Here is a 26,543-nt window from a genome sequence, read left to right on the forward strand (position 1 = left end):
GGCCAAGATCTCATAGGAAGAGGCTCATTGTCCTCACCCTGATGTTTCTGGAACGCTTCTCAAATGTCTGTCGTGAAAGGAGCCTTCACCAGGTATGGTCTCTTGCCATGTCCGATGGCCATTTATTTTAAGGAAGATCAAGTCTTATTTCCTTTGGCAACTTCACAGAAGGGTCATTTGTTACCTCCTCCACTTTCAAGCCTCCTGGATCTGTGCATGGGCCCTGTTCCTTAAAAGCAGGAAGTTGTCTTTGGCCCACCACAGCTGAGCATGAAATGGTGAAGACTTTGGTCCAAACCCCCTGGCTCGAGTCAAATTTATTAAAAAGCTTGTCAGAAATAAGTTCTCTGGAGCCTGGCATTCCCGACTGGCATCTCACAGATCAAAAGCCCAGGAAGAGGTGTGAGTTACAAGCTATTAGCTCACGGGACAATTGCAACTGTACCAGTCCTGGAAATCTCTTTTTTCCCAGATTTAAAAAAAATATCCCCACAATCTCCCTCCATAGGGCTTCTGCTTTGAAACATTTGCGTTACTCCTAAAAGCACCTGGAGAATAAACAGGAGTAGTGTTCTTAGACTGGGAAGGAGAGCGAGCCCCTCCTCTCGTGTAAGCACATGCACGCTCACAAACAGGCACCCACATCCCTGTTCACGTTAGCATCTGAGAGGGAGACAGAGACAGAGATAATAAGGAGAGAGAGAGAGGGAGTTAATAAAATGGTTGGGTAAAAGCCTATCAACGAAGGGGTATGTGAACCAGACACCCTCTGTCATGGGAAGAGCAACGGTAGTGGCCTAGAATCGCAGCCAGGTGGAAATCCAGCCTGTTCGTGAAGCTCGCCTTCTGCCTGTGGGCCTGGGCTGGTCAGCTCTGTCGAGGGCACAGGCTTCCCAAGCCCAGGGCGGGCCCAGTTTTTCTGTTCCCCATCTCATTGGGCCCGTGAGTTCCCCCTTGGAGGAGCCAGTAGTAGGAGCACTCGTCTTCCAGCTCTATTTGCGTGGCACCAGCAAATATTAACCCAGAGGCGCTCAAATCTCTGGCAAGAGGCATCATCCCGAAACTGGCCTGGAACCCGCTGAAGTTAAGCAAAATGAGAGAGGAGTTTGTGTAGAGAAAAGGCGCCAGGCACCTGATCCTCTGCCGGTCCAAACGTGGACAGGTGTCTTGGCCCCTCTAAAACTCGGTTTTCTTATCTGCAACATGGTTCGGTGCTAGTAACAGCATGTATCTCATTCCTTTATTGTGGAGATTAAGTCGGGCAATCAGTGTGAAGCACCTAGCACCGACCCCAGCCCACAGTAGGTGCTAAATCAGTGTTCGCATAACCAGGGAGGCCAGCCAGGGGCGCGGCGGTAGGACTTGTAGGAACTTGAGTGTCCCAACCACGCCGTGCAGTGCACTTGCATTTTGGGCCTTCCGTGGGACCATCTTTGGGCCCCAGGAAGCGTGACTCATGTCAGAGACCAGGTGTCATCCCTGGGCTTGACTCCTGAACCTGCCACTTCCACGGTGGGATGTTGGGTCCATTGTGCTCTGAATCTCACTTATTTTGTCTACAAAATGGGGATGATAATTTGACCTCGGGAAGGTGCAAGTGTAAAATCTCTTAAGGCTCCTGGACGATGTCTGACTCAGACCAGCAGCTCGATAGGCTCCAGAACCTTTCCTTTCTCACTTGTGAAGATTCTAGAAGAGGTAAAAAAATCAAAGTTGGGGGAGCACTGGGTTCTGGGGGGCTGGTGGCAGTCTTGCTCCCCTCCGTCTGGATGGCTCCAACCTGAAGGACAACAGCCTCGCCTTAGGGTCTGACTCTCTAGACCGTGTCGGGTACACAGCTAACCCACCAATCCCAACCCTGTAGAATAGGACTGGACATTCAGACTGTGTGGTCTCCTCTCCGGGGGAGGGACTAGACACAGTCTTCATGGAACCTTAAATTGCAAGGTAATTTTTATTCTTGAGACTGAGAGGGAAAAATGCAAAAATAATCCTCCTGAGCCAGTGTCAGTTGAAAAGCAGTTTTACACGATTGCATCTCGCTTGGGCTGCAGCCTTTGAGCTGTGAGCCTGTGCTAATTACTTAAGGCTCCGACTCTGTTTCCGTAGCCATCACGAGGAGTGACTAACCCTCTTAGGGCTCCAAGTGCTTGGGAGCCCCTGGCACATTGCAGGCCTTGCCGGGTGGCGGTCGTCGCTACCACTGGCCTGGACTGCCATGGTTTCCAGAGTGTTCCGCTGAGCCTCCGAGAGCATTGTGGAGGGTGCCAGGGCCATTGGTGGGGTGGTGTGGGGGCTGGGCAAGAATGAGCAGCTGGTGGATGGAGGCTCTGGGGCCTGCCACTCTGCCTTCCCTCCAGCTCCCCCTGGAACAGCTCTGCCTTTACCCATCCTAAATATCCTGGCTCTGCCTCACACATCCTTGGGGGGGGGGGCTGGCTGAAACCCCCCTCCTCTCTGAGCACTCACCTTTCCCCTTCGCTTGTTGGCAACCCAACACGGAAAGGGCAGCAAGGCTGAGAATGGGAGAAAGCAGGAGAGCTCGAAAATCTGAGCTGCAGTCTGGGTGTCATTCAAACTCTGTAGGGCTTTGAGGCTCTGGATCTCCTGTTCCTTAGTTTCTGCATCTGTAAAATGGGTCCCTGGTGTCAACAGCTGGGCCTCACGGAGCCCTTTCGGGCTGTGGAAGTGCTTTGTAATGGGAGAGGGAAACCACCCACGTGGCGAGATAACTGAGGCTTGCTTGGACTTCCATCTGTCTGTTCCGCAGGGCTTGGAGCCCGAATGTGTCCTAACTAATAATATTGGATTTTTGAGAAGCTATCTGAGATTTTAAGACTCCCCAGTGTGTGCCTGACCCCTCCCCCCTTCCTCCCACAAGTGTTCCCTACCTCTTTACTTCCCCCTGGGAGGTAGGAAGGTGAGGTGTGAACCTGGGAGCTGGCGTGAGTTACTCAAGGTCATGCAGCTTATAATTAACAGGATTTGGGCTAAAACCAGTTCCTCCTCCCAGGTGGGCCCCCCTCCCCGGGCTCACCCACACATCAGTGGCCCACAGACACCCTGAAATGCAGCTCCAGCGTCAGTCGGCCTCGGCGTTCATAAAGTGCCTAAATCAAGTCAGCCAGTTCCTCAAAGCACAGGTGGCAGACGGGAGCCAAGGCTGAGCACAGATTGTTCATGGCCCCAGGAAAAGCAGATCTAGTTACTGGGGTGGGACCCCTTTTTCTCCCCCTTCCTCGCACAGGAAAAACCCCGTGTGGGTCCCTGAGATGCTTTCTCATTTCATTTGACCACATCCTGGGTTTGTGCTAGTCAATCTGCTAAACTGATCGGATCAAAAAAAAAAAAAGGAAGAAAACAAAGGTTTCGGGGCCAGACCTGAGTGTTTCCAGATCACCATGGCAACGCGCAGGTGTACACACTGTGGTTTCTCTTCCTGGAGATGTGCTCACTCAAGACCACTTGACCTCAGTACACAACCGAGACGACAGCTCTGAGACACATACTCACTCCCCTTTGCCGGGAAGATTCTGTTGAGTCCAGGATCGGGGGGTGGGAGCCCAGATGGGCTTTCTCCACCCCGTCCCCTCCCCTTGTTCCCATCACCCTACAAGGAGGCAGGGGCGGGGTCTTTCTTCAGACTGTGAAAACAACCCAAGGGCCCCATTGGGTCAGGCCTTGGGAGGCCTTGGTCGAAGGGCCAGGGCCTGAGGAACCCCTTTGGACTCTCCTCTGAGAGTGTGGATGTAATGGGCCCCTGTTGGCTTGGTGTTGGCTGCTATGGTAGGCTCTCTGTTCCACGGACAAGGGGCTGAGAGGTCAGGGGGTACAGCCAGGCGCCAAGAAGTTGGGGTGCATTTCCCTTGGAAGTGCCAAGAGATGAATAGCTCAGTTGAAAGCAACCCAGGACACATTCTGGAGGAAATTCTCCGGGTATGATGGTGTATGACTATTTTCTCTGCTCATTAAACCCTCACCCACCTCCGGGGGCAATTCCGGGAGAGACTGAGTCACCCAAGACTCATGGCCTGCACTGGGCAGCCAAAGGCGATTCGGCCACTGAGTGTGATCTTGGCCTCATTCAGAAGTGGATCCTGAACAATAGATCCTTTCACCAGGCGCCCATCACATGGGTGTCAGGGGATGGGGGCGAGTGACGTGGGGGCAGCAGGAAGGCTGCCAGCCTTCTGGCCTGGCGGGCCTGGGTGGCAGCAGGGGCCCTAACAGCTAGCAAGACTCCTGGATAGAAACTCGTGGGCTTTGAAGACATCAAAGAAATGAAGAATAGAACGGTTTCTTCGTGTCCCGTTAAGGCAGTGGATGCTGGATTTATTGGGAACAGCTTGCTCCGGCCCTTTACAAAAGCTCTTCAGGAGAAAGAGCACTGGATTAGGAGTCAGGAATCTAGCAGTTATGGTCCCCCCACCCCACCCCAGGCCCTGCTCTTCTCACAACTGGCTGGGGGACCATGCTCAGTCATTCTGGATCTTATTTTCTCTTTGTCTCAAGAGACTTTGGTGAGACAAATTCTGTTGCCCCACCTGGCTTTAAACACAGAATAATCCTTGGGAAAGAAAAAAAAAAAAAAAAGAAAGAAAGAAAGAAAAAATTGGCCTTTTCTCTCCCTGCTTCTAATCAGAATCAGTTCAGTTAGGGTTGTGAGTTGTGTAATCTTTTTTTAGCCATGAGCTCAGCAAATCAGGAGACAGAAACAGAACCCTGGCTACTCTGTGACAAACACTATGAAAATGAAAAATGTGGGGAACCCACCAGTGCTTCCGGGCGCCCGCCGGAGCTGCATGCAGTTAGCCTGGAGTGCCGTGCCCCGGCCCGATTGGCCTGGCACTTTAGCTTTGGTGTGTTGAGATCTCCGGGCTGGGCCGGAGGCGTCTCAGCATGTCACAGGGATGGCCTGTGCTCTGGTGTCCCAGCCCTGGGCCACTCGGGAGTGTTGAGATCCTCTCTTCTTTGCCCGCCCAATGGGCCAGGGAACGGCAAGGAAGGGTAAGGAAACCTGAGGCTGTAGCTGGGGCTGGATTCTCAGCCTCCAGGTGGAATCAGGAAGAGGTAGGCCGCCCACTGTGGGGAAAGGCAGCGAACCTGGGACCTCTGAATCTTCTTCTCCCCAGGGAGATGGTGGGCTTTCAGTTTGGGAGGGCTTCCGCTGAGGCCTCGCCAAGTTCTTGAGCAAAGGCCCTGCCCTCTTGAGCCTTAGGGCCCAGGATCAAGGGACCTCGGATCTTAAAATAGTATTCAGTGAGCTCAAATTCCTCTTTCCAGAGCTCTCTTTTAGAGCTCACCCCACTGCACTTTAGAAACCTCAAGGAGGACAAGCGGCTGCCTGTAGTTCTAGCACCTTCCCCACGCACAGGGCACCGTTCACACCTCCACCTCGGTGTGATCAGCTGGACCGCCCAGTCTGAAAGCCAGCCCCTGCCTACGAGCCCTGGTCCATCCTGTCTTTGTGCATCACTTACCTCCTGCCTAGGATGGGAATAATGAAGGTGCCGACCCCATAGGATTGTGGCAAGAATTAAATGAATTCTGAGGTGTAAACGTTGAAACGCTCACATGGCCCAGCGTTGGCGCCGGGTGAGTGACGGTACTTGTCTTCGTGGCCGAGGGAACTGAACCAGGCCCCGGGTCCCAGGAGCTGTCCCTATTCCCAACTTCAAGAAAACGCAACTTCCCCCAGACACATGGCCAACTCGGAGACCGAATCAGTAGGAAGAAAAGGAAAAAGTCCTGTTCTGCTTTATCCCTCTTGGGGAGATGACAAATAGGGACCAGGCGCATCTGGTGGTTCGTGATGGAGAATGAATTGATTCATTTGGGACCATCTGGAGGAGTCTGGTGTGGAGAACCGAGAGTCCCTGAGTCATCTTCTAGTGGCCTTCACCTGGGACGCAGCATGGCTTGTCGTCCTCTCTCAGTTGACCTCGGAAACAGTCCCCTGACAGGAGGCCCATGGCAGAGATGACAGTCAGAATTCAGACAGACAAAGCCACCTTCTAACCGGACACATTTGCTTCCAGGGAAGACAGCAAAGGTTCTCAGAAGCAGGTGCTTTGGTTAAAGACCTTTTATACATCCGACAGGGAATGCTCAGCGAGGCCCAGCTAGCGATTCCTTAGATGTCATGTGGGGAGCGGACCTGGGAGGCATTCTGTTTGTGGGGGCGGGGGGCGGGGGGCAGGATGGAGTAGGCACTCATTCATTCATTCGTTTTGTCACTCATTTGTTCAACACGTACCTAGGCTGGGCAGTACTGTGCTGAGCGGTGGGGACACCATGGGAAGGGAGACTTATGGTCCTTGGGAGACTTATGGTCCTTGCTGTCACAGCCCACGAGGTAGTTCCAAGATTCCTGAATCTTGGAATCTCTCATGACCGGAGAGACCCTGCAGGTAATGATTCCTTGTAATCCTTTAGCCGTTGGCATCACAGACTTCTTTGAGAAATGAATGAAACCTAGGGATGCTGTCCCACACAAACGCCTTCCACGCACAGCATACATACGTGCATAGGCTTGCACACAAGGGCCAGGCTTATAGGACCCCCTCCACCTCCCCGAAGACCTGCTGAGGTGCAAAACCTCTTGTCACCCCGCTGCATCGCTGGTCGGCTGGTGTGACCCCCCCCCCACCAGCGCACACGCACGCGCGCGCACACACACACACACACACACACCCCTCCGGAGAGTCTGCAGACACGTGGATAATGGTGAGTTACCGGGAAACTAGACGGTGCTCTCTTCTCAGCAGGTGCTGTGATTTGCTACCACTTGGGGAGTGGCTGGGGCAAACCATCCGTCTCCGGCCTTGCAGTCTCACTTGGCAGAGTTTTGCAATGTGCTGGGCCGATTTTACTAGAGAAACCTATTTTCCTTGATCTGTGGCTTAGGGGAAAATCTAGGTAAGATTAACGGTGTTATATGGGTCAGCGAGGATTTATCCAAGTAAGAGTGAATTTACCCCAGAACCCTGCCGTGCTCATGGGCGGCCCAGCCCAGAGGTTAGATCCCTGTCTCTCCCACCTGGAGGACTAGAGGGGGTGGCAGGGGTGTAGGGGGGCAGTCGTGCACCCCAGCTGTGCCTCTTTACCCTTGTCTCTAAAATGGGTTTGGTAGTCGTGCCTCCTTCATAGCATTTTTGTAGGAATTAAATTAGCTGAAGCATATAGGCTGCCTAACAGGTGTGCCACGCCGCTGGCTCTAATGCAGTGCCAGACCCTGAGAGGCTGGTAGGCATCCCCCCTGAGAAGCCTGGGTGTCCGAGAGGGGGAGCCCATGTAAAAGCTGGTGCAGGTGGCCTAGCGAGCGGCCACCTCCCAGCTGTGGGAGGGTCCTCAGTACCCTGAGCTGTGAGTAGGTGCCAGGGAGTCGGTTAGACGAGAAAGGCACTCTGGGAGAGCCCCTGTCTTCTTGACAGGTCCCTAGCAGGCCTCTTCCCCTGTGGGTGACCAGACCCCTGGGTGCCAGACCCCATGACCCCCCTGTCCCTCCCATAGTAACGAGCACTCCGGTGGCCTGGGTGGCATTCCCCTCCTCCCCCCCCACCCCCCCACCCACCCCCGCCGAGAGACTCCTCCCTGAATCTGAAAGTGGCCTTGAACGGTTAATGCTGCCTGTTGGGTCCCTCAGAGGGAGGGACTTGGGACGGTTTCCTTATCCCAGGACCCAGGAGACTTATTGGAGCCCAGAGGGCTCAACGGAAAAAATTCTTGACTTACTTTCGGTTGGAAACGCCTGTTCGCGAGATGCAATTGGCCATTCAGTCTTAGTGACTTCAGTCACCATAGATCGCGAATCACGGAGGCCTCTGGCTCTCAGGAGGGAGGCCCGCACGCGTGGGAAGTCCTGCTCTTCTGCAGCGGTTCGTGGTGTGGCCAGTGCCGGCGATGCCGGTGCCCCGTGCAATCATCTGTGGTCTGTGGCTACTCCCGTCTCGGCCGTGCTCTGACTTTACCTGGGCCCTGGGATGTTCTCAGCTCTGCACCGGGGAGGGTGGGAGGTCACAGAGTGTTACTTAAATCAGGGTTGGCAGGAGCAGCCCACAGGTAGACGCGTGGTGTCTGGCTGCTGGATTTGAGTCCTGGCTTCCAGATTGGAGTTCCTCTGTGAACCTGGGCATGTTCCTTCCCTTCTCTGTACCTCAGTTCCTGTACCTGGAAAGTGGGCATAGTGATATTACCTACCTCATCAGGTTTTTAAAAAAATTTTATTTATTTAATCACGAGAGACCGAGAGAGAGGCAGAGACACAGGCAGAGGGAGAAGCAGGCTCCATGCGGGGAGCCCGATGCAGGACTCGATCCCAGGACCCCCAGGTCACGCCCTGGGCCGAAGGTGGTGCTCAACCGCTGAGCCACCCAGGTGCCCCTCATCGGGTGTCTTAAGGATAAAGGGAGTTAGTACTTGTAACGTGCTTAGAGGGGCGTCTGGCATATGGATAAGGGCGCAGTCTGTATTTGCTACTATTATTGCTGTTGGTATTATTAGTATCCTTGGACTCATAGTTTGGGTTTCCATCCACGTGGAGGAAGCCTGTTGGCAAATCTTCGTTAAGGATTAAAGGCTACACAGCCCTGAAGGCTTGATCCCTTTTAAGGCAAGAGGGGACCCAGAGGGGAGGTGCTAGATAAGGCTCATGGGGATGGCTGACCTGAACTGAAGTTTCGGGCACCGTCTCTGCACGTCCCGGGTGGCTAAATCCCATCCGGGGTAGGAGCTGGCCCTAGACAAGGCTACAGGGAAGCTGTAGCTTTCAGTCCGCATAGGCCTGCTCCTGCCCTGCAGCCCCGGGCCACTGCCGGCATGTGCCATGCCCTGGCTAGGCCCCCGCGGAGCAAGGCCGCAGGTGGAGCCTGCCTGGCTCTGGCTGCCCTGTCCTGGCCAACGGCAGGCACACACGACCCCGCGCTGAGTCCCTGCGCTCACGCATGCCAACTCCCTCCCATGGTGCATGCGGGTCTTGTGTACCGAGGGGACCCCAGGCATCTTATGCAAGAGTCTCGGTTCCTTTTGCATTTGCATGTTCTATGTGCCAGGTGTTAAACGGGAATTAATTTTAATGCGACAGAAACTGCCATTCAGCTCCAAACCACCGTCTAGGCCTCAGACTTTGTTTATAACCCTGGGGTGACAGCAACCACCTGGCCACGCGATGACAGGCCGATGGCATCCCCCAGTGGGAGGCCTCCCTGCCGTGGCTCCCCCGCCCCCGGCAGCCTCCCCTCCAAGAAGCTGACGGCGAGGCCGTGTTTTCCTTCTGTTTGCTGGCGGAGGGAGGCCACCCTGGCAGGGCTGTCGACCCAGCCTGACAGCTTTCCCTGTGTGAAGATTGCCTGACAGAGGCCCAGGCTGAAAATCAGGGAGAACAAACACCATTTCAAAAGGGCCTTGTGCATTTGCCCGCTCACCATCCTCCTGCCACCACCGGCGTGCGAGGGGTGAGCGGCCGAAGGAGGACACCCGTAGACCCCAAAAGGATCCATCATGCAAAAATGCATGCTCTCCATTCCACTTAGGTCTGATGCTTTTAAAAAGCGCCTACGTGCTAATGATACCAAAAAACAAAAAACAGAAAAAGAAAGAGAGAGAGAGAGAGAGAGAGAAGCAACTGAGGTGGGCTTCTGTCTTCTCGAAGCTCCATTGCTGGTTTCTTCTTTTAGGATTTTGAGGGTCAAAAAAGATCCAACAGAAGTTTCACGGTTCTCTCATCTCAGTTTGCAAATCATCAGACACTGTTTCCTGGTGGTTAGAACCTGTTTCCTGCTTCGAGGGGAGAAAGCAGTCACTGCCTGTCCGGCTCAGCAACCGGGAGCCCGTGTCTTTGTCCTCAGGTGGCAGTTGTTTACTTGTGCCTCTCGCCCTTACAGCCAACACCCACTCTAATGATGTGAAAGGATCCTGGGTGCACAGCCAAGTGGTTTGGAGGGTGGGTGTCCAGCTCCGCCACCGATTAGGGGTGATGGGGGGAGGCTGTTTAATTCTTCTGAGCTTCAGTTTTCTTTATGGATAAAGAATCTGTACACACATGCATGCAACTCACTTCTCGGCGTTTGCAGGAGATGACGCAACGGAGAATCCCAAAGGTGCTGGGGACCCAGGGACACTGCAGCAACAGGCCTCCCTCCCTGGCTCTCAGCTCAGAACTCAAAAACAAGGCAGCTGAAATTCAGGAAGTCAACTCTAGGCTCTAGATAGAAGGGCTCACTTCCTGGGGGGACCCATGTCTCTGAGCCTCTGTTGTGTCCCTGATAAACAAGCAGGATCTTCGGATACCTGTGGACCCACCCAATGAGAGATGGAGTCTGAGTTAAAACCCACTCCATCTGAGTCCAGACTCGGCTTCTAACTAACAACACGGTGCCTGGCCGGGCACAGGGGCCACCATGTAGGCCCAGAGGAAATGCCGGTGCGCTCCTTCCTTGGCCAAGGACTGTGCTTGCGGCTCAAGGCGGTGCTCTGAAGGAATCACGCTCCACCAGGATAATTCCAAGGACTTTACCTTTCCATGTTGGAGTTCACTGAAGGGTGAACTGGGGATGATACTGTCCCAGAGAAATAACGAGTTTTCTATTTGAGGTTTAGAGGCCTTCTGAGGTGGTTGCACAGCATCAAGAAGAATCAGATAATTCTTCAGCACCTTATTGGAGATTTTAGATTAATGTCTGCAGAATTCACAGAAGCCCTTAGACGAACTCACTCTTTAACCAGTTGATAGCCATTAGGCTTCATTGTGAATGCCATTAACCCTTGGGAGCCAACAGCCGATCTTGGCTCTCTCTGTCAAGATGTCCAAAATGTGTGTTTTTCTTGGAAATTTTAAGGAGCCATTTATTCATTCAGTAAATATTCGTTGAAATCGACTCTCTGTCACGCTGCTGTGAGAATTAGAGAAACACTACAAACAAATGAAAGGTCCTTGCGTTTTTTTTTTTTTTTTTTTTGGAGCTTCTATCACAGGAAGGGTGATATCATTATTACTAATATTTAAATGCAAATAAATAAATGAGTTGCTGTGGAGACACAAAAGCAGGGTCAGTGAGGGAGACACCGTGGGTTGGCCTCTGTGAGTGGGTGATGTGGAGTCAAAACACAAAACACGATGTTTGAGGACAGAACATTCCAGACAGAGGGCGCAGCACATTTGTGTGCTAAGGTGGCAAAGAGCTCGGAATGTCCAGAGAAGCCAAAGGCAAGTTTTGTGCCTGGAACTGAGTGAGCTACTAAGTGTTAGAGAGGGAGACAGGAGCCGGCTCACGTAGGTATGTCAGCCATGAAAAGGACGTGTATTCTGGGGGCAACCAGAAGCCATTAGAGGTTATATGTAAGTAATGGAGCATTGGCACTAGTGGTCACCTTGCTTTTCCTGCATTATTTCCCTGGATTTTCAGTTTTCTCCAAGTTGCATTACTTTAACAATCAGAAATAAGTCATATGCTTTTTAAAAATGTGTTTGTAGGGGCGCCTGCGTGGCTCAGTAGATGAAGCGTCTGCCTTTGGCTCAGGTCATGATCCCGGGTTCCTGGGATCGAATCCTGCATTGGGTTCCCTGCTCCTCCGGGAGCCTGCTTCACCCTCTCCCTTTGCCTGCCGCTCCCCTTGCTTGTGCTCTCTCTGTCAAATACATAAATAAGATCTTTAGCAAAATGAAAAAATCAAAACTTCTTTGTAGAGCAATCGACGGAGGCAGTGTCAAGCGTGATGCTCCTTTCCTGCGTCTTAGCTCGGGGTTGAGCTTAAAGTGTGTGCTTTGGAAGGCTCTGGCCAGGGGAGGTGTTTGTTTGTTTGTTGTCAACGAATCTACCCTCCCACAAACCTCTTAACCCTTCTCAAATAAGTTACGCCAAAGCATCTAACATCTCTGTTTCACCCCACAGATTTGAACATAACCTGCCGCTACGCAGGTGTGTTCCATGTGGAGAAAAACGGTCGCTACAGCATCTCCAGGACGGAGGCTGCCGACCTCTGCAAGGCTTTCAACAGCACCCTGCCCACCATGGCCCAGATGGAGCGAGCCCTGAGCGTGGGCTTTGAGACCTGCAGGTGGGAGGAAAGCCGGGGGCGGGGCGGGGGCGGGGCGGGGGCGGGGCCGGGAGCCCGCAGGCTCCTCCCTGACAGCTGATGGATGGTTGGTTGCCTGAAGGGTCGTCCCCACCTGTTAATTTGGCCGAGTCAACCTGGAACCTGTATGACGACTAGCATTTAAAGCGGGCTAAAGGGAGGTGGGCGGGGGTTGGGGGTGACTGGGTGACGGGCACTGAGGGGGGCACTTGATGGGATGAGCACTGGGTGTTACGCTATATGTTGGCAAATTGAACTCCAATTAAAAAAAATAAAAATAATAAAAAATAAAGCGGGCTAGAGACAGCTTTGGGAGTCCTAGTGGGGTTGCCCAGAGGAGGCCACGAGGGTCCAGGTGGGCGTCCTCTGGCCCAAGGTGCTTCCCCAGCGCCCTCCCGGCTTTGAAGAAGCGCGCGGTATCATTGTCAGAACCACAAGAAAACGTAAACCGAATGACAGTGTTTAAAATAAATATGTGCCGGGCGCAGTCCTGGCTCTGCAGACTTGGCTCAAAGCAGAGTTTTCCAACAACTCCCTCCCTCCGTCTCTCTGTCTCTGTCTCTGTCTCTGGGCCTCTCATTTGCTTGTTTCTCCTCTGCGTTGCTCTGATCTGAGACTGGAAATAAAAGGACGTGCAAATGATCAAGATGTATTGTTACAAGTGAGTGGGAAGTGGTCGGAGGGACCCAGGAGACCTCCTGGGAGCCTCTGTCCAGGACGCCACAAGGCTCAGGCCCCGGGTGTTGGAATTTCTGGTGACCCCTTTGTGAGTGGGGAGTGGGGCGCGTTAGGCGCTGGCAGTGGTGACAACCACGCCGAAGTGGTCTGGTTTGGTTTGTTTTCCCTAGAAGAGCTCCGGGTAATCTGAGCAGCCGCTCCGAAGTTTCTAGCCAGCCGGCAGCTTCCCCTTGTGCTTGCGATGTCTTGTCGTTAGGTAACGTGCTTCCCCTCCTCTAAGCGCACGCACGCATGCAAACACAGGCTGCTTTTTAAAAGTCAAGCTGCCCAAGTCTTCACCCAAACCGTGAAATGTAAGCTTGCAGAGCAATGCACGCCCCGTGGATATGGGAAGCACGGCAGCTGACACTCCCCGGCTGGAAAGGCAAAGAAAGATCTTCACCCCAAGACTGTGCCGATGGGGGAGCCACTAGCCACACACAGCAACTTCCACTTAATTACAATGCAAGGAAATCAAACTTTGGTTTTTCCGCGACTCTGCTGGTGCTCAGGTGCTCGGCTAGCTCCAGGTGCCCACGGGGCTGCTGCGTTGGAGGACATAGGCTGCAGGTGGGCCACCCCGCGATTGCAGGAAGCTCGACCGAGCGGTACTGTCCCCGAGACGAGGGGCAGATGTGCAGACGTGTGCGTGTGTCCAGAGCTAGGTCCACCGAAGGAGCAAAGAAGGGAGAAGCTCTGGCAGCTTCTGAAGCGCAGCAGGGGGCTCCCGTGGAGGAAGGCCAGTGAGCACGGCCGTGCATCCCGCTCCCCAGGTTAACCGTTTATTTTTTTTAATTTTATGTATTCATTCATGAGAGACACAGAGAGAGGGATGGGCAGAGACAGAGGCCCTGACAAGGCCCGTCGCCTAAGAACGGAGACTTCCCGAGCTGCCTTGGAATTGAGAAATGCGGGCTTAGGAAACACAGAAATGTTCTCATCTGCTGAAAGGGAGGGACGTTCTTCTGACTCCCACAGGCTAACCTTTGAGCACCCAGAGGCCGGGGTCCCCCACCCCCCACTGGGCCCTGTGCACCTGGGGTCGAGCATTTCCCTCCACCTTGCTGATGAAGCGCCAGAGCCTTGCAGAAGCGCCCCAGCTGGCCCAGGGCCACATTGCCTGCACGGAGGAGGAGTCGGGCCTCCAGTCCTGCTTCGTCTGAGCCCAGGGCCAGAAGTAAACGAGCCTCCCGAAGAACTGAGGGCCAAACAGGGGGTGGGGGGGAGACACAAGCACGGTGCATGGACTGGCTGAGCGGTTCTTTCCTCCCTGTGTCCAGCAAGCACACCTCTGGGGCCGTGTATAAGCACATCTACATTTTCATATCCCAGCTCACGTCCACTGGGCCCCATCAAAGCGGCAGTGAGCACCATGTGGCAACCACCCTGGCATAACGTACCAAGGGAATGTAGGTTGTAGAATGTCAGTGGGAAAACAGAGCTCCCAAGTGCGATAGGGGTGGGGTGGGGAGGAGGCTCACCAAGGAGTAGTGTCGAGGAAGAAAGAAAGAGAGAGAGAGAGAAGAGAAAAAAAGAAGGAAGGAAGGAAGAAAGAAATAAAGAAAGAAAGAAAAGAAGAAAGAAAGAAAGAAAGAAAGAAAGAAAGAAAGAAAGAAAGAAAGAAGAAAGAAAGAAAGAAAAAGAAAGAAAAGAAAAAAGAAAGAAGGAAAGAAAAGAAGGAAGGAAAGAAAGAAAGAAAAAAAAAGAAAAGAGAAGAGAAGAGAAAGAAAAGAAAAGAAAAGAAAAGAAAAGAAAAGAAAAGAAAAGAAAAGAAAAAAAAGAGCAAAACAGTGCCAAAGAAACCTATCCTTCCCACCGTACAGGGTATTAAGTGTTGCAAAACGCGTTGCCCTAATTTGGCTCAGGCGCTGTGAAGCAGGTCTCTGCCCCAGGACAGGGGGCAGAGGCTCACAGGCTCCGGTAACACCTCAGCAGTCCCTCTTCCGTCCGCCCCACCCTGATTAGTAGCATTTCCCAGATAGATGGAAACTTATTAACATTTAATTGCTCTCTCCCTCCCCACCAACCTGAGGAGCCTTTGGAGAAACCAGTCTGTCCTTTCAGATGAGGAATTAGTCATGGGAGCTACGGTTGCAACACAGACCTAAGGAGCTCTGCGGGCTTAGAAATGTCAAACTCACGGCCCTTTCCCTGAGCCTTGCGGGCGATGCACTGGGTACTGTTGCCTCTGGCAGCAAAGATTAAAAAGGATCTCCGCTGTGCATTTTACCCAGCATTGCATTTTCAGAAACTTGCTGGGTTTAACCTCGTCCTCTCTGCCCTTACCCTCTGCCACCACCTCCTCCTTGGCCCGCATCTTATTTTTATTTATTTATTTATTTATTTATTTATTTATTTATTTATTTATTTATTTTGGAAGCATTTTCTATTGGGGAGAAGTTGTGCCGTGAGTGAGCACGTAGCTTCTGTGATGCAGGTAGAGGAGGCTGGGTGCTGTCTGTTGTATCTGCAGGAAACATCTTGGTGGGGGCAGACGGGGCTACACAGTTCTCTGACTGACCTGCTTCTGGAAGGTTCCTGAGCTAAATGAGGCAACGCTATCTACTTATTCTCTATTACTCCCATTTTAATGACAGTCAATTTACTTCCACTGGCAATGAAATTGTGCCTGGGATGCTCATGAAGAAAAAGGCCTGTGTTCCTTCTAGCATCTAAACAAGGCTTCATGTGTGTAGGAATGGAGTCTGGAGTGAGGGAATCACAGGAAAAGGTGAGGCAACCTGGGAAGGAGGCAGGTTTGACAAGTGCGGGCTGACAAGTGTAGGCCATCTAGGCCTATCTTCTGGGAGCTGGTCATCTGATGTATGTTCTGGAAAAGAGGAAGGTGATGGAGAGCCAGAGTAGATCGCACCTCATAAAGTGGTCATTCTTCCCTCTTAAGTGACTCAGGCTTCTGCCCATGTATTCAAACTGACTTGACACTCTTGTCCGTATATTTTAGTTGAATCCAGTATTTTCTTTTGGAGCGGCTGGCTGGCTCAGTCGGATGAGCACGCGACCCTTGATCTCAGGGCCGTGAGTTCGAGCCCCACGTTGGGTGTAGAGATTACTTAAATAAAACTTTTTAAAAAACCAGGTTTTTTTCTTTCATAAATCTTTTTTTCTTTTCAAGCTCTTTATAGAGCTCTAAATAAAATCACCTTGTCTCAGCCTTGTTGATCCTCTTCCTTCTCTCTCTGTTGTTGTTTCTGGATTTCATGTAACCCAGTTGTCAAACCCTCTAAGATCCCCAGCGGTGAATTGAATGAAGCAGTGCATGGTTTGAGACGTCATTTGATGGCTCAAATGTTATGAAATCCCCATTGCAACCTTGCAGGTGGATAACTTCTCGCTTTTCTTTCACAGGTACGGGTTCATAGAAGGACATGTGGTGATCCCCCGTATCCAACCCAATGCTATTTGTGCTGCAAACCATACAGGGGTGTACATCCTCATATCCAACACCTCCCAGTACGACACGTATTGCTTCAATGCTTCAGGTTGGTTCCAAGTGAATTGTCTTTGTGTTTGGGGTTGCCTTGGGCGCACAAGCCTTTGGCGACATGGCTGACAGCAGTTGAGTCTTGGCTTAAGCGGGGATTCACATAGCTTCCGTTCATATAACAGATGCTCATTGGATACCTCCACAGCAGAGACAAGATTCCAATGTCCAGGATGCTTACTCGCTAGGCAGGGAGGCTGACAGGAAACAGATAAATAATATGAAGTCATAGAGTGACGAGTGCTATAAAAAAGAGAGGAAGAGGCTTCAGAGTGCTAGAGAAGCATTTCTCTGGGAAGGTGGTCGAGGAAGGTGCCTGTGAGGAGGTGCCCTTGAGAGAGCCCCAACTGACATCAGCATGCAAAGCCAGGTGTGGGGCAGCCTTGGGGTCTCATTGTTCTGAGAACACTGAGGGGCCCAAGTGGATAAAGGCCAGCAATCAGAAGGTAGAATGCCAAGTGATGAAGTCAGAGAGGTAAGCAGGGGCCAGCGCACACATAGTGCCTTATGGGCTATGGTCGAGAGTGTAGCTTTTATTCTCAGTGTGATGGGAAGTCATTGCAGGGGTCTGAGTAGGGAAGTGACATGAACCTAATGGTAGCATTGGGGTACACACCAAATGGCTTAGCTTAGAGGCATTTATTTTATGTTGGGGCTGGAGAGAAAGCTGGAAGGATACCCAGTAGGCCTTTGACCTTCTCAAGTTTCCTTTCCCAACATCTGAGAACCTGACACCTAGACAACAAGAAAGCCAACTTAGGATGTGTGTGCCAGGCTGCTGGCCAGGCTCCTCTCCCCGTCTATGGCATTTGCTTCCAAACAGTGGCTTAGGAGCTCATGCTTCTAAGTTTAACTCAGGGTCCAGCAAGATTCAAGAATTCTAGTCATTATGTATCTTCTGGGCCTTCTGAGAAGGGTCAGAAACACAGGTGTCAAATCTTTGAATGGCCACAATCAAATATGGATGGATCACTTACTTCTCAAACTGGGCCTTCTGTTGCTCAGGGAGGTCTGAGATTGTACGAAGGGAAGATGGACCCATGGGGTAAACCCGACACATCTTCCTGGCACATCAGTTTTATTTAAAGATGGGAAGGAGGGTGTTCAGTTAGCTGGAAAGTGGTTAAAGACGATGCGTGAGACAAACGCGGATATTCTCCAGTGATGACCTCAGGCGTTGTTTGCAGGAGACAAACACAGATATCATAAACGAATGTAAAACCTGCATGGATTTTTCAGTGCAAGTAGAAGCACCCAAGCAATCGCGAGATTCCATCAGTAGCTTTCGACTTTGCCGACCACCTGCTGCAGCGTGAGCAGTAGAAATCCAAGTGGGCATTCAGAAGAGGAATCTGGAGATTCGGAGAAAGAGAGTTTCAGGGCTGATTAGTTGAAATGGGTGTGAGGCCAAGACAAATATATGCAAGTCAAATATATGCAAGTCACTAAACCTTGGTGGGGGGGGACATGTAAGACAAGGAGAAGAGAACTATAGAGTATTTCTTCTTCCGTGGCATCTGAACAAGGAATGCAGAAGGAGTTTAACCAAAGAGAGGAGCATCCCAATGAGGCTAAACGGTACACGGCCCGTACCCAGTTCCCATATCCATACCCAGAATGTCTGTTCTAAGGACACGATGATGAGAAAAACCACATGCCGGCAAAGGAGAAGTAGACACAGAAAGACGTGGTCTAGGTAGCTTCTCTTAGTGCCAGAGGTCAGAGGAGGACTTTGGGAAGAAAGACTTTGTGTGTAGAATGAAAGGGCTGGTCATGTGGGACAGGGCTAGCATGCGACTGCATACTCGGGAGTCTCGGGGTGCTGCCTATTTCTTCTCCCACTGGACCTTGTCCAGTGTACATAGGCCATAAGTTACATTGCTGCGTATTCACATTGTCTCACCTATTTTACAGGTTAGTATCGCTTGCTAGAAAGAATCTTAACTCCAAAAGGTAGAAGCACACACAGGGATTGGCAGCCATGTGGACAAGTTACTATGGAGACTTCTCTCCCTGCCCCTCATTTTTGCCTGTAAGGTTAGGTCTGGCCTTAGAGAAGGAAGTGAACTCTCCTTGGTGGGGGAGGTGTTAATCCAGCTGAAAAGAGGGAGAAGTGCAGCTGGTGTATTCACACCAGAATGGCCATATGAAAGTAGTAAAGTTTAAGGAGAAGATTTCTCCTTTTCTTCTATCCCAATGTAATGTGGATTGGCTGCTTTTATAAGTTTTTCTTCAAGTTTTAAAAAGAGTATTTATGGATCAACTCTATGCAGTCAGCACCCTGCTGGGCAAGTAGGGTGAGAAAGAACCAGCAGCTATATTTCTTGTCTTGAGAGGTAATCTTGTTGAAATGATGAAACAAACAAAAAATAAAGAAAGAAAGAAGCTGGAGAAGACGTCTTTGAAATAAAAAAATAATAAATTTGAAATGTCTTGGTTTAGAGTCAGATGATAGAGGCGTGGAGTGAACCATGGATCTTGATATGTCGATTCATATGCTATGAATCTTCTGTTCCATGCAGTGAATCTCATTGGAAAGATCCTTGAGTCCGGCTTAGCGTGAGAATTGCAGACAGATGGTCAAGGCCCAGTGATGTGACCCCCTACAAACCCTCTTGGTCTATAGGGACCAAAGCCAGCTCAATCTTAGCAGAAGACTTCCGTGTGCTTACAGTTTCAGCAGCATTTTTATAAAACATGTTTGCCCGTGGTTCACAGATGAAAATAAGGCAGCCCCTAGAAAGGTCCATGGTTTTGATTTTGATTGCCTCATGTCTCAGTGAGGCCCAGCCCGAGCCTGGTGACCTCTGTGTTAATAGCCCAGCGAACTGGCTTGAATTAGTGCATCTTTTAAGTTTGCCTCTGATAAACTGCCTCATTCTCTTTTGAAGGAGGAATCGAGGAGAAGAGGCTACATTCATTTATCTATTCGTTTGCTCATTTACTCAACAAATATTTATTGGACACCTAGACTGTATCAGGCATTGAGGAAGAGGTCTTTCTATCGGGCACTGAGTAATTGGCTAGACTGAATAATTAACATTTCTCTTGGCTATTTTGGTACAGTCGAGGCACAGTTTGGAGTTGCAGCCCACCAGGAAGCCCACCCAGAGTCTTTCTAACAACCCCATAGGTTCAGGAAAAGCTCACCAGGCCCCATTCTCCCAGCTGTGCAGTGCTCATTAAACAGAATAAAAGACTGCCAGTGAGGCCCTGCTATCTGACATGGGAGCGTGAATGTATTAATTGCACATTTGGGTCACCATTCATCGCAGTGCGGTTGCCTGATTTGGTGTTCTTTATAAAAGTTAAGGTGAACTGGAGCATGAGGAGGCTCCATTTGAACAAATGTTCTAACGATTTCCAAAACTGCCGTAGTGTGTTTTTACACCATGCCCCGTTATATCACAACCTACCCCTTAGAAACTCCTTCCCAGTGTACTACTATTGCCTGAATTTGGGGGAGGTTGTTCCAACCCTGCCATTAAAAAGTCATAACCCAAGGCCTCTTCCTGGGTCTGTGCAACATAACAGTATCAGAAGCTTCTCATTTCTGGTGGTGTTACCCAAACACACGGGATAGATACTCATCAAGATCTCCCAGGGTGGCTATTTGCCCTGATTTTCAAATAAGGAAATCATTGGGAGATTTTTTTTTTGAAAACTGCAAAAATCTAAAGGAATATTAGTTGTTATCGTCACCCGTGACCTTGTGGTTTCTTCAAAAGCAAGGAAAGGAACATGTTCATCTCTTTGCTCCTTTTTAAAAAAATCTGTCACATGAGTAATGCTCAAGATGAATAAATGAACTGATATATCTGAACCCTTTAAAACATATTTCTTATGGCGCTGCCAGTCAGGGTTTATCTAAACATTTCTTGACATGTTTATCACTGCAGATGATTTGGAGGGGTTAACATCTTAGGTATGATTCCCAGAAGAATGAACCTATGGGAATTATAATGGTACTTCCTCTTTCATTCATTCAACAAATATTTATCGAGTGCCTGCCTCTCTGAACCCGTCACACATAAATGTACTGGCTGAGATAGATAAGGTCACTACACATCACTACTCAATTTATGTAGTTCTTTGGAGCTGGGTGGGTAGCAGAGGTTAGGGGTTGGGAGATGTGTCATGAACAGCCATCAAGTAAAATGAACAAGAGAATTTGAGACAGCATTAAGCCAGAAGAACTGTAAGCAAATATGTGATGGTGATATATGTGGGGGATTGGTTAAGGGGCTCTTGAGATTGGACGGTGAAGGAAGGCCTTACTGAGGACATGACTTTCTCTGAGACTCTCTTCTGGGAGATCTTTTAATTAGCCTTTGCAAAAATGACTTTTTGTAAAATGTGCTTTTCTCTAGATGAATGTATAAAGCTTCCAGTTAGTTTCACTATGAGGCCAAAGAAATAGGCAGGTACCCTTTACCTGTAAGAAAAGATGCTTCTAGGAACTGGCAAGCACCCAGATCTTGTTTTGTTCAACTTCTGTTTCTGTCCACTGTCACGATTACCTAGCAATTTATGGCAGAACAGTTAAAAATACTTGTGGTAACAGCCTTCCTTGTGATAGCAGTCTGCCTACCTCCATCCATCCATCCATCCATCCATCCATCCATCCATCCCTTTCTTCCTTCCTCTTTGCCAAGAAGCAACTCTGAGAGAAACCAACCTAACAAATAAATTGCCATTTTGTGCACAGACGTATGTGTGCATGCACATGAGTGCACGTGTACACACACACATAATATAAAAGCTGTAATATGCAAATGGATCCATACTTCCTGCAACAGCACAGCCAGTTTAAAGCTCTCTGAGTTTTTAGAGCTCAATACAAGGTCTAGTTACCAAATAGAGCATTTGCAATGGCTGGTTAAGGCATTCTCCATCTTCTCTTGGGATTCAAGGGTGGTTTGCAGGGTGGAACCTTCAGGGCCTGTCTTCAGAAGGCTTTACATAATGTTCTTAGAGGGCTACTTAGTAATGTCTCCAGGTGATCAGGAAGGCCTAAGGTACAGTCAGAAATCTTTAGATTTCTGAAGAAGGGGGAAAGTAGGAGATACATGGAGGACACAAGGAAAAGAAGCCAGAGGTTTCCATGGTGAGATATGCCAACACAGTTGTCCCAAGAAATAGTCTGGGCATCTGGACCAATGGTGGGCAACCTCAATAACTCTATGTTGAGAAGCTCTCTAGACAGAGTAGGCACTTACGGAGCTTAGCTAAATTAATGAACACATCAGTGCCTTAATAAAGACACTAAAGATTAGTTTGCTGTGGAGTATTTCTAGTAAGTAAATTCTTGGTGATTATTTGAGTCTTCATATTCACATGCTGTTCATGTTGATAAACATTTTATTATATTTGTCATGTGTTTCTATCATTTCTGTATAGTATTGGGATTACACATGATTTTCTTATTATAGTTCATGCACTCCTTTGTTGAAAAATGTCTTTACAGTGTTCCCACATTCCTTTTATAATAACAGACTTAAAAAGTAATTCTAATGTATGCCTCATTAGAAAAGATCCACGTCTATCTTATTTCCCATTGTATCTCCAGCCTTCCCCAACGCCCGACAGAGAACATTTCTATTCTTTTGTTAATAAATGGATCTGTTAGGGTAGGAAGGGGAACAAGTAAGCTTCCAAAAACATATGAAGGTAAATAAAAGTGAAAAATGTATTGCAAGGGTCAGAGAAGTTCCTAGGAGACTCAATCAAGTTTCAGAAAAAGAAAGATCATTTTGTGCACTTATATGTGGAATCTAAAAGACAAATGAACAAACAAACAGCAACAAACTCATAAATACAGAGAACAAACTAATGGTTGCCAGAGGAGAGCAGGATGGGGGGTTGGCTGAAATAGATAAAGAGGACTAAGAAGCACAAACTTCCAGTTATAAAATAAATAAGTCATGGAGATGAAAAGTACAGCGTAGGGAATAGAGTCAGTAATATCGTAATAATGCTGTAAGGTGACAGATGGTGACTGCACATATTGTGGTGAGCACTGAGTAATATGTAGACTTTTCAAATCACCATGTTGTATGCCTAAAACTAATGTCACACTGTGTGTCAACCATATTTCAATAGTCAAAAAAAGAGAATTATGTGGGATAAATTTTAATAAAACCCCATCCTAACTACTAGAAATGGGTATCAGTTCTGCTCCTATTTTTTAGAGTTCTCATGCTTTTTCTTTTTGCTACTCCATAGCTCCACCTGAAGAGGATTGTACATCCGTCACACACCTGCCCAATGCCTTTGATGGACCAATTACCATAAGTATGTATGTCTTCTGACCTTGATTAAGTGACCACATTCTTGGGAAAGGGTTTAGGCGCATTTTCTGTGTTTTCTATTTGAAGAGAAGAACAACCATTTCCCCAAGGCAAGGGACATTGCCTGTGATTCACTGCCCCCTTCCCCTTTCCCTGCAGTGGCTTGAAGCTACCATTTGGTTGACCCCAACACATTGTTCCTCAAACCGCAGTCATTTGGAAACCACTTTCACTTTTTTTGGCACATCTGTGTACACAGTGCAATTATCTACTTGATATTTTTCACTTAATTAGCCCATTCTTTTCTACTTAAAATACATTTATAAAAAAAAAAAAAACCTGCAGGGGTACCTGGGTGGCTGAGTCAGTTGAGTGTCCGACTCTTGATTTCAGCTCAGGTCACAATCTCAGGGTCCTGAGATGAAGCCTTGCATCCAGCTCCATGCTCAGGGTTGAGTCTGCTTGAGATTCTCTCCCTCTTCCTCTCCCTCAGCCCCTCCTGCTCATGCTCTCTCTCTCTCAAATAAATCTTTAAAAAATAAAATAATGAATAAACAAATTCCTGCAAGTGAACAACTAAACCACTGGTCACAAGCAAACAGCATCCTTAAAAATACACTTAAATGTAGGACAAATTAAATAGTCTTCTTAATTCTAGCTGCTGAAGGTTCTGGGTGTGAGCCATGTTCTCTCTCCTTGAGGGGAATTATACGTATTAGGGAGAGACCCATTCCAGCCCCCTAAATTTTCTGTTTTACTTAATTGCATGCTGAAAGATAATTATAAGGGGCATATAATTCCTGGTAGGGATTTCAACATTATTTATACCGCAAAGTCATCTTGGTTATCCCGAGAAGTAGGCATCTGACACTGTACGAAAACAGAAAAGCCCAACCAAAATTTTCAGAGGTCAACTTATTAACCCTGATCTTTTTTTTTTTTTTTAATTTTTATTTATTTATGATAGTCACAGAGAGAGAGAGAGAGAGGCAGAGACACAGGCAGAGAGAGAAGCAGGCTCCATGCACTGGGAGCCCGATGTGGGATTCGATCCCGGGTCTCCAGGATCGCGCCCTGGGCCAAAGGCAGGCGCCAAACCGCTGCGCCACCCAGGGATCCCTATTAACCCTGATCTTATGGCCTCTGAACCTCCCTTTTTTGGAAAAGTGTCAGTGTTGAGGAGGCCTGACTTCTGCCTCCTAGGAGCCAGACCCCTCAGTGTGCAAGGGAACAGTGGTGGTGGGTGGCAGAGGGAGGAGAATCGACCTGGCTACGTAAATCCAGCCCCCCACTGTTAGGTCAAAAATTGTCCCTGATCTGTGCCTCATGGAAGGGGAGATGTGCTGTCTCAGTCAGGCTTAGTTTGAAATCCTAGTTCCTTACCACCTGGGTGATCTCAAAGGATTGACTTACTCTCTCAGCCTCAGTTTTCTCATCTGGATAATAGAACAACAGGTGAGATTTGAAATGAAAAGGAAGAAAGGTCAATGTCTGATGCATACCAGGCCCATAGTCATTTTCAACAAATGTCCCATTTCCTTGGACCCCACCAAATGCCTTTCAAAGTCCAGACCTGTATGAGTTTGGTCCTATTTTCTTATCACATCTTCATCTGCAGAGATTATCAGGGTGTTTGAGATTTTGCAATATTTTTTTAAAGATTTATTTATTTATTTTAGAGAAGGAGTGAGAGAGTGAGGGGAGGGGCAAAGGGAGAGAATCTCAAGTAGCCGCCCCCCCAACTAAGCACAGAGCCCATAGGAGTCTCCATCTCATGACCTTGAGATCACTCCCTGTGCTGAAATAAGAGTTGGCTGCTTACCTGACTGAGCCACCCAGGCACTCTTGCTATATTTTTTAATTTATGTTTTGCTAATGGTTCCACTTGGACAAGCCAGGTGGACAAAAGGCACATTTAGTCTAGTGCAATATAGCAGAAAATAATTTTAGCTAAATCCCCACTTGTGCAGTGAGTGGCCCAGACTTGAAGGCAGCAAATCCTTTCGGGGAGGAACAATGAACAAATTCACTCTTGCTTTTCCTTCTCCTGTGCATTCTAGGCATTTGCTTGTTTGAATCAAAGATTTTGATCTTTATATGCATCCGTGCCTCTTAATTTCAAGGTTGAATCTCACAGAGGATGGGCAGAGGCTGTGTCCAGCATTTAGGCCCGCTGATTTCTTAGCCAGAGCAGGGGTTCACTTAGACGGACACAATTCGCACCTTAGAAAGAAAGCCTCATTCTTCATGGATTTGCAGACATCTATTCCCTGTTGAGACTACTGACCTCTTCATCGCCTACTTCACATCCTTTCTAGAAGTAGATGGAATTAATAGCAACAGATTTTACACGACCTTGAAAAGGGAGGATAGGAACCACTGGGAGAGCTATCATTTATTGAGACCAACTAAATTTTGAATCCCATGCTAAGCACTTTATATACCATGTATCATACAGTGCTCGGAGCCAAAGGTTAGTGGCATCCCCATTTTACAAATGGGAAGCTCAGCATCGGTTTTGTTGAGGGGCACACGAAGCCAGGATTCAAACACGGGAACTTCCAAACACCCCCTCGTTCCCCATCCCCATTTCCAGGGTGCATGGGTAGGCTGGGGGGCTGTAGATTTTCTTAGTTAGGTGTTGTTTTGCTTAATAACAAAGAAGAAGAGCTTTGAAGTCACTGTCTCACCTGATAATGCACAGTCTTTCCTAACACCCAGAAAATGTCTGCTGTCAAGTTCTCAGAGTGTCTCCTCTTTCTCCCAGCCATCGTTAACCGTGATGGCACCCGCTACAGCCAGAAGGGTGAATACAGAACCAACCCTGAAGACATCAACCCCAGCAACCCCACTGACGATGATGTGAGCAGTGGATCCTCCAGTGAAAGGAGCACTTCGGCAGGCTACAACATCTTCCACACCCACCTTCCAACTGCATACCCGACCCAGGACCAAGACAGTTCCAGGGTGTCTAGCAACTCAGAGCATACCCCCATTACCAGTAAGGAGAATGGGTCACTGTGCTTTCCAATGGCGATTTGTTTACAAATATGTCTCTGATCTTCCTGGGTGATATGCATTCCCTTGTGTGTTGATTGTCTCCTGTGTCTAGAAGTTGGGGACGGCATTTGGGGAGGTGGGCTATAGTGGTTGTCAGTGCCCTGTATGTCTTGCCTGCTACCGTCCCATGATTTTTCCCCCCATCTACTCCACTGTTTTGCTTACCTCGGAATAAGGAGTGCTGTACTGGAAGCTTCGTACAACAATTTTTCTTGTTCTCTTGTCCCAGGGATGTGGTGACGATTCAAGCATGATACAGAAGCTATTTTTACTTTTACATGTTTCCTTCTTGTTCTTATCCACCTTTGGATAAGATTGTCTTCATAAAGTTGGGTTTACAATGTATGCAAGCCATTCCATTGGCTTTGTTCAACTTTATACTTTTCTGTTTTAACTTGATTTATGTTATATTATCGATGGTACAATATTCCGTCATATTCAGCACCCACGATTTACTAAAAAAATTCTCTCTCTCTCTTTTTTTTTTTTGGTCTAAGGAAGCATATCTGATGGCGTTAACTGATCAAATTAAATCTACTTAAAAGTTGTCTATCCCAGTCTGTAGGGGAAGGCTATTAATACTTGCTTGGTTACGTGGATAATTCATTACTTTAGGACTGCGAGAGTGGAAATATGTAAACATTGCGTTAGATTTATTTGGGGTTTTGCCCTTCGTGCTCCACTTTCACTGGAAAATGTTTGCATCTCCCTCTTGCCTCCTTTGCTTCCCTCTCTGCTTTTTCCCTATGGTTTGTTTTAAAACAGGTTTCCAGATTGGCTGTGTTCCTTCTGTGGAGGATTATTCAAACTGAAGTGAGCATCTGCCTCTTGAGCAGCTTTCCTAGTACGCTGTGGATTTTCTTTTGTTCTGACTATGGTTCTTGAGGAGTGGAACTCCGGGC

The 26,543-nt window shown here is 48.8% G+C and overlaps 1 protein-coding gene across 17 annotated transcripts in view; it reads left to right on the plus strand.

Annotated features, from left to right (window-relative positions):
• Nucleotides 1-26,543, plus strand: part of CD44 (CD44 molecule (IN blood group)) — a 91,784-nt gene that overhangs the window by 25,535 nt on the left and 39,706 nt on the right. For all 17 annotated transcript variants that reach the window (XM_077863577.1, XM_077863580.1, XM_077863585.1 and 14 more), the window contains exons 3-6: nt 11,889-12,054; nt 16,156-16,289; nt 22,517-22,585; nt 25,349-25,582. In XM_077863577.1, the coding sequence (XP_077719703.1) occupies nt 11,889-12,054; nt 16,156-16,289; nt 22,517-22,585; nt 25,349-25,582 (603 nt within the window). The remainder of the gene's footprint in view (nt 1-11,888; nt 12,055-16,155; nt 16,290-22,516; nt 22,586-25,348; nt 25,583-26,543) is intronic.

This window comes from Canis aureus, chromosome 21 (genome assembly GCF_053574225.1).
Source record: "Canis aureus isolate CA01 chromosome 21, VMU_Caureus_v.1.0, whole genome shotgun sequence".
Taxonomy (NCBI): Eukaryota; Metazoa; Chordata; class Mammalia; order Carnivora; family Canidae; genus Canis; species Canis aureus.